At 32.5% G+C, this 8823-nt stretch overlaps 1 protein-coding gene across 1 annotated transcript; it reads left to right on the top strand.

Annotated features, from left to right (window-relative positions):
- The first annotated feature begins 240 nt into the window (after positions 1-240).
- Positions 241-8823, top strand: LOC134692088 (uncharacterized). Its single transcript, XM_063552462.1, has 3 exons — positions 241-456; positions 4379-4948; positions 8710-8823. Exons 1-2 carry the CDS (start codon positions 261-263, stop codon positions 4786-4788), a joined length of 606 nt encoding a protein of 201 aa, XP_063408532.1. The 5' UTR covers positions 241-260; the 3' UTR covers positions 4789-4948; positions 8710-8823.

Below are 8823 nucleotides of genomic sequence, written 5' to 3'. Positions count from 1 at the left end.
CGATTTTATTTTTTGTCCATGGATTTATAAGTTTTGAACAGCGGTATAATACTGTTGCCTTTAGTATATGATGTAAACATTCTATGCGCTTTCACCGAAAACGTTTCCCTAAAAGAGTTAATTCTAAATGAAAACCCTGTTTTTGTGATTATCTCTATAAAATTCGCAACCGTAAAAGAATTCGAAACATACAAAGAAAATCCAATGTTTGATTTGTTTTTATTCATTTTGTAGAAAATATACTCGCATTCAAAAAACTTATGCAAAAGTCAGAAACTGAAAAAAGATATTTTGTAAGAATTATGATAGTTGGAAAGGAATCAGCTGGAAAAACGTGCCTCATGAGAAGATTGTTGAATGAAAGCATATCGGATGTTACTAGTACAGATGGTGTTGATATTGTTTTTCGTAGATGCAAAATCAACATAGAAGATGGAAAATGGACAATCGGCCAAGGTATACAAATACTCAGTTGTGATAAATAATGATCATGCATTTCACACTGAGTCAACAACTATATTTTTCTAGAGACTTTGAATATTATAAATGCAGGATATTGCTATTTTTTATCAATTTAATATCACTTCAAACTGAACCTGTCAGAGTCATATGTCAACCAACCTAAGGTTTCAATTCACTAGACAAAGTTGACCTTAAATTGATTTGGCTATTTTTTAGGTATTTTTTTCGCCATTAAGGCCTTTTACTATTCCGGTTCTTTTACAGTTTCGGCTTTGAAATATTCGGCTATTAACGTTCCTGAGGAAGGTAAGTCAAGAAAAGCGCATCAAACGCATGACATTATTTACGTTTTGTTTTTACTTTTTACACCAATGGACCGGATCGATACCTCTGCCGCTTGACTATCAGTTGCCGAGGGTTTCATCAGCTCAGTAGTCAGTACTTCGATACTGACATGATTTATAACACATCTTTTTAAAATTGTCCATTTTAAATTTTAAAATCATAAAGAAACTAAGGTTTGAACTCCTTCAGGCCAAGTTGACCTTAGCTGGATTTAGCTATTTTTGGGTTTTGTTTTGTCATAAAACTGTTACAATTCTTATACTTTCACACTTTCAAATAGTGACATTATTGAACGTGTTGTTTGCATTTTTTATCATCAAAATTTTGAACGTCAAATTGACATTTGATCTTGCTATTAATATTAAGGTAAAAAAGTAAGGATTTCAACTTAAATGACTGTAATAGTTAGTGAGGTATTCACATACAGCTAATTTTAGGAACCCCAAGTTAATGTCAATTCTCTCTTTTAACCAAAATATATTCCTTTTTTTTTTTAATTTTACGACATGTACTAAATAACTGATAACAAATACATGTGTTGGTATTGAAACGGTTTCTGAGCAGAAACGATAAGTCAAATAAAAAAGCGACATCTTTTGAAAGAATACTGAGTTAGAAAGAAAAATAAGACAAAACCAAAAATAATTGATCAGAACAAAATCAAAAGTTCAGGTAGAATGATATAAGACATACAAAAGGTTTTTTTTTCTCCATAGTAACGGGTGTCATTCGGTTAACGAGAGAAATGATCGTGAAAGAATATCTAACGGCGGTCAAGTATTGAGAGACGATCGTGAAAGCTCTGGTAACGGATCGTGAAAGACATTTAATCGGGAAGACATATGTAAGGTCAATAAATATTCTAATTTAATTAATTACACTGACAAATTAACGACAAAATAAAACTGTCTGTCAAATGTTTCAACATGATGATCAATATGTGAGAATATCCAGTTTTAAAAGTATATAGTTTTTACAAAACAACAAAAGGCATATTGCTTCTCGACATTTCAATCACATAATAAAAAAGTTAACAAACATGATATTTCGCAAATTCGACTAGAAAAACTACTTTTAACCGAATAAGGGCGTTCTATTTGAATTAATCAAATGGTCTCATAGTTATTTTTTATAAACATAATCTGAAACTTGTTAAAAAAAGAACTTTTTACACACAAATTGATTTTTCGGATCGTGAAAGATCACGTACCGCATTTTTGAAGATCGTGAAAAGGATCGTGAAAGATATGATGCTACAAAGACGTTCAAATTATTCTTCAATTATATCATAAGTAATATGTGTTATTGGTATTGAGAAAAGCTAGATAGGTCAACATCCTCAATAGGTTTAAGCATTTCAAAGTATTATTTTGTTCAGAAAATGAAATGTAAAATAGTTGGATGATTGTAGGATGAAGCTTTTTATTGTCATGTGAAGAACTCACTTATTACGAGTTATAGGATACCCACATTTTGTATATTAGATCATATAAGCTACATGTCCGTCAGACAGGATTCACCTGACCCCGAATTTGCCTCATTTCATGGATGAAGATTCATTTTTGTGGTCAAGTCCGATTCGCGGATGCGTTAAGCTTAAGGAAAACAGTCTGTTGTTATGATTGTTAGGTGTACATTTTCGACTTCTGCAAGGTTCAAATAACATCGAACTTATTATCATGCATCATTCGGCAATGTTCGTTTTCTGTTGTTTAGCCTTTTGGATATATTTCTGTTTGCTATAGCGCCAAGGTATTTCGTGTATGGTGTACATGTCTGTCTGCATGTATCATATATAACCATGATGACGTAATTTGTATGTGATATATTGAATAATAGTAAGATGTCTTTGTCTGGCTGCCGGTCAGGGTTTATATACTTTTGACCTTATGTTACGAATTAATTGGCCAATCATAACTTTTACATTAGTCAGTTTATAAGGCACTATAAGGATCTGAAGACATTTATTTGGTGTACGGGATATTTATAGAGATATGTATGACATGGTTCATCTGACCTTGAACTCTTTTTATGAACCATTGACAATCGTAAACGCATTTGACACTTCTAGTAAAACATTTGATATTATAGACGTTCAACAAATATAATATCATAAGTAAAGCAGACGAGACATTACAGCATTTGCGCTCTGGTATTATATAGTCTGTAGTATATAGTTAAATCAATCCACATCTGCGTTGTATATAAAGAACTTCAGATAGTACTTTTGTACAAAATGTTGGTTATCGTTCAATCTCAAGTTACTCATGTAAATGCTGTTTTGCTGTAATTGTTGGTTTGATGGATATCATTTTGGTTTAAACGTTGCATATCCATAGTATTGCTTAATAGTGTCGGTCTGCCTAAATTGCACTTGACCGAATCTCAGAGCTGAATATTTCACACTTATTTAGACACGTTTTTATTTTGTTTTTTTTTAACTTTCGAGGTAAAGTATTAAATAGAAAAAAATAACAGCTTTAATGTTCATCCTTATCAAAATAGTTACAGGCTTCAACCAGTTGCAGATTTATCAAATGTTAAAAGAAATACTGATTTCTGATGACTAGTTTTAAGTCTGGTCATGTATTATCTTTCACGATCAAAATAATGCGTTGCCTGATCAAATTCAAGGTTTTCATATACAAATCAATACTTTTATGGGAAGAACATACTTTAATTTTACTGTACTATCAGAATCATCAAAGATTAAATTTCAAATATATCATGATAAACTGAATATGACCATTATGGGTACAAAAAGCATGTTATTTGTAATTAACTTCATAGACATGCATTGCGCCTGTTGTATTTTTTTCATAAAGTACTGCATATTTCTTTATCTTCTTTCACAGTTATGTTGAGGAAGTTTTGACAGACATACTTTTTGTTCGGATTTGTTCCGCGTTTTGAAATATAAGCGATTTTGTCAAAGATTCCTACCAGAATTTATATTAAATGTTTTTCACGATCCGTTAGCAGAGCTTTCACGATCGTCTCTCAATACTTGACCGCCGTTAGATATTCTTTCACGATCATTTATCTCGTTAAACCGAATGACACCCGTGATAGTGGTATGGCCGGGATTAAAGGCGGGACATTGGTACTGTCAATGGAAAAAGTCCTAAGGTGATCAGTGGCAGCAATTTACTGCCTTAAAGATGTGAAGCAAGGGTTCTTTAACGTTGCACTTTATCTAAACAAGACTTCAGATTTAACGTTGACTTCCAATTTATAAATCATACAAAGCAAATCGGACGTTAATATAGGGCAAGATTTGTTTGCCAAGTTGACAATATGTCTGTTCCCTAGTTGGATATTCCATTTGCTGTAGTTGAGTTGTACTTTGAACATGCATAGACATACAAACATTTCATTTCAAGTAAAGCTGATATTAGCTTAATAAACGTAATAATCAAAGATTTTATAATAGATAAACAAAAATAAAGATTCCAACCCGTAATACTGGTATGGAAAATGTTCTATAATGACATTTGATTGCCTAGAAACTTGTAATAAAATGGTATTATGGTTAAGAAATACAAGTTTACAAGTTTACTTTTTCTATCAGAAATTGATGACAAGAAAGAACGGATGGATAGAGCACTTAGTCCAAATGGGAAAACAAAAATGGATGATATAGAAAGTACTAAAAGAACAAAAGTATCAACTAAATTAACACAATCAGAAAATAATGTACTAGTTAATAAGTCAGTTGACGTTAACAATGGCTATCCGATGGATATAACAGCTGATGACCTAGCTGATAACAGAGACGATGCAACTATGCAGGTAGATCAGATAAACTATAGTACTATAAATCATTCTGATAATACGGATTCTAATAAAATAGACAGAAAAAATGGCATGAAGGTAAATATGGATAAAAATCAGTCTTCCTTATTGGTTATGCCTAAGGATTTGATGGCTAATGTATTTACTAAGTCAACTGCAAAAACTCCACAAAACCTATATGCATGATGTGAATTATGGGACTTTGCAGGGCAAAAAGAATTTTATGCTACACATCAAGCATTTTTGACAAATAGTGCAGTATACCTAGTAGTTGCAGATATGAAGGACGACATATTAAGTGAAGAAGCAGAACCGAAGTGTTCTGCAGATTTTCGGCACATTGGAGGTATGTTTTCTTACCAGGAAATCAAATGCTATAGCAAAATAATAATAACTGAATTTTAGATACATAAAAAGGATGTATAATATAAAGTTATTCTAGATTTATGTTTTTATGTTTTAGGTGACTCCTGTCCAAATATAGACCAAAATAACACAAATGTATATACCAATTTCATGTTAAGTAAAAATCGATAAGACTTCGCGAATCAGCATCAATCGTTCATAAATGTCCAATTAAAAACGTTGAATGCAAACAATACGAACCCATGAAGTTGTATATACATGGACTTTGTCTGACTGATACAACATGGTTTGAACAGTATATGATATTCTGGTTCACTAACCGATCATTTAAACAAACGTATTCAAAACTGTAGTAAGATCTTAGAATATTGTTTTTATTGGTATTAGTATAGATTTGAAAATCAGTAAATTCAAAGCGAACTATATATTATTGTTAAATACATATGATCTTTCACAGATTTATCATAAGTCGATACCTGTATCATGGCATTGCACAAGGTCGTGTTTTTCTTTATGACGTCTTTACACTAAGTCAAGTGTATGTTGGATATGTACTGATTACAAATTTAGTCTTAAAAGCATGATTTCTTTCCTTAGTTGTAATCGGCTTTGAACTACTGTGTAACTGCAAGTACTCTCCGATATGTATTTAGTGTATTTTTGCCACGTCCACTGTGTGTTTTTGTTAGATGTATTTCCATCCGACAAGTAAAGCGTTTTCAAACTTCTTTTAATAGTGTATTCTTCTGTAACACTGTTACACCACTGTCCCAGGTTAGGGGAATGCTTTGGAAAGCGCTACCATGTTTAACCTTGCCGCATTCTGAATGTTTGTGCTTGTCCACAATCAGGAGCCTGTAATTCAGTGGTTGTCGTTTGTTGCTGTGTAACATATTTGTTTTTCATTTATTTTTTGTACATTTATTAGGCCGTCAATTTTTTAGTTTGAATTATTTTACATTTGTCATTTCGGGGATTTTAAAGCCGACAATGCGATATGGGCTTTGCTCAGTGTTGAAGGCTGTACGGTTACCATTAGTTGTTATTTTCTGTGTCGTTTGGTCTTTTTTTAAGAGTTGTCTTATTGGCAATCATACGACATCTTCTTTTTAGCTCACCTGTCCCGAAGGGACAAGTGAGCTTATGCCATCACTTGGCGTCCGTCGTCGTCCGTCGTCTGTCGTCTGTCGTCTGTCGTCTGTCGTCCGTCGTCTGTCGTCGTCTGTCGTCGTAAACTATTTCAAGAATCTTCTCCTCTGAAAGTACTGGGCCAAATACTTTCAAACTTCAACTGAATGTTCCTTAGGGTATCTAATTTATAAATTGTATCCAAAGTTTTGATCTATCAACAAACATGGTCGCCATTGCTAAAAATAGAACATAGGGGTCAAATGCAGTTTTTGGCTTATAACTCAAAAACCAAAGCATTTAGTGCAAATCTGACATGGGGTAATATTGTTTATCAGGTCAAGATCTATCTGCCCTGAAATTTTCAGATGAATCAGACAACCCGTTGTTGGGTTGCTGCCCCTGAATTGGTAATGTTAAGGAAATTTTCCTGTTTTTGGTTATGATCTTGAATATTATTATAGATAGTGATAAACTGGAAACAGGAATAATGTTCAGCAAAGTAAGATTTACAAATAAGTCAACATGACGGAAATGGTCAGTTGACCCCTTTAGGAGTTATTGCCCTTTATAGTAAATTTTTAACCATTTTTCGTAAATCTTAGTAATCTTTTACAAAAATCTTCTCCTCTGAAACTACTGGGCAAAATACTTTCAAACTTTAACTGAATGTTCCTTATGGTATCTAGTTTGTAAATTGTATCCTTAGTTATGATCTATCAACAAACATGGTCGCCATTGCTAAAAATAGAACATAGGGGTCAAATGCAGTTTTTGGCTTATAACTCAAAAACCAAAGCATTTAGAGCAAATCTGACCTGGGGCTATATTGTTTATCAGGTCAAGATCTATCTGCCCTGAAATTTTCAGATGAATCAAACAACCTGTTGTTGGGTTGCTGCCCCTGAATTGATAATTTTAAGGAAATTTTGCTGTTTTTGGTTATTATCTTGAATATTATTATAGATAGAGATAAACTGTTAACAGCAATAATGTTCAGCAAAGTAAGATTTACAAATAAGTCAAATGACGGAAATGGTCAGTTGACCCCTTAAGGAGTTATTGCCCTTTATAGTCAATTTTTAACCATTTTTCGTAAATCTTAGTAATCTTTTACAAAAATCTTCTCCTCTGAAACTACTGGGCAAAATACTTTCAAACTTTAACTGAATGTTCCTTAGGGTATCTTGTTTGTAAATTGTATCCGACGTTATGATCTATCAACAAACATGGTCGCCATTGCTAAAAATAGAACATAGGGGTCAAATGCAGTTTTTGGCTTATAACTCAAAAACCAAAGCATTTAGAGCAAATCTGACCAGGGGCTATATTGTTTATCAGATCAAGATCTATCTGCCCTGAAATTTTCAGATGAAGCAGACAACCTGTTGTTGGGTTGCTGCCCCTGAATTGATAATTTTAAGGAAATTTTGCTGTTTTTGGTTATTATCTTGAATATAATTATAGATAGAAATAAACTGTAAACAGCAATGATGTTCAGCAAAGTAAGATCTTCAATTAAGTCAATTTGACCAAAATTGTCAATTGACCCCTTAAGGAGTTATTGCCCTTTAAGGACTTTTTTCGCAATTTGTTCATCATGTTGACTTACTTTAAAAAACCTTCTCCTTTGAAACTGCTGTATCAATTTCAGCCAAACTTAGGCTAAATGAGATTCAGAGTATTTAGTATAAATTTTATATTTTATTTCCTTGTATGTCAAGAAACATAGCTACTATGGCTAAAATAGAACATAGGAGAAAATGATTATTTTTTTTGGCTTTTGAAGAAAATAGGACGATCCAAAAAACATTTAAATAAATTGAAAAGCCAAAATAATCATTGATGAGAGATTTAACCAAAATAATTAAGGTGAGCGATTCAATCTCTTGAGAGCCTCTTGTTTATATTATGTCCTCAAACAGAACCGATCACCTTATGCAGAAAATAATGAAGATTGACAATTTTTTTTGATTTATTAAGTCGTCAATCAACTTGTGGAAGTGGTTAAGCCGCCATAAACAACAGTCAGTGTCAGGGACAGAAAAAAAAGAAATTTGAATTTGCAAGTCTGTAAAAACAAACATCTCAAAAGTTTAATGTCAAATTTCCACAACTTCTTGTGGAACTATTGATGTTGCAAGAGTCTCTTCGTGGAAGCATTCACCACAGCATAACTATTCACGATTTGCAATATTTCATCAGTTGAATTAGCTAATTGCAATTTTTAGGTTGTACATTCCTTCAAAAGCGGCGACAATGACTCAACTCAAGCATAACCGGAAAACCATCTCACGTTTTTAATTGCAGAAACGATTTTGTTTAGATCACTAGCCGTGAAAGTTTAAATCGATTTGTCAATAAATGAAAGTTTCTAATGATCAAAAACGACCATATTAGAATATTAGAATATTCAATAAGTTCAAAGAGTATGGGTAAACTAGGACAAACCATAAAAAAAAATTGTAGTGTTATATTTGGTTGTTCAGGTATATAAGAGATTATAATGGTGTTAACATTTTTTCTTGTTAGAACACATATATCGAAATTATTTCAGTAAGTCTCTTAAAATTCTCTATCTAACTACTTAGTATATATGTTGAAATGTTTCAGAGTATGTTGATTTTTGGTTTGATTCTATCCACTGCCATCGAACAACCAACGAACAAGATAGTTCTGGTAACTACGACCCTCCTATTTTATTAGTTTTCACTGGAAAGGATAAAT

The sequence above is a fragment of the Mytilus trossulus genome, chromosome 12 (assembly GCF_036588685.1).
Source record: "Mytilus trossulus isolate FHL-02 chromosome 12, PNRI_Mtr1.1.1.hap1, whole genome shotgun sequence".
Taxonomy (NCBI): Eukaryota; Metazoa; Mollusca; class Bivalvia; order Mytilida; family Mytilidae; genus Mytilus; species Mytilus trossulus.
The sequence above is the reverse complement of the archived record's forward strand: the minus strand, read 5'-3'. Positions and strand labels throughout refer to the sequence as shown.

What these genes read in the sequence shown, in the direction of transcription:
- LOC134692088 (XM_063552462.1), top strand. Translation starts at nt 261, where the DNA reads ATGCAAAAGTCAGAAACTGAAAAAAGATATTTTGTAAGAATTATGATA. An exon ending in AAAATGGACAATCGGCCAAG is followed by an intron (nt 457 to 4,378) that starts GTATACAAATAC and finishes TTTTTCTATCAG; the next exon opens with AAATTGATGACAAGAAAGAA.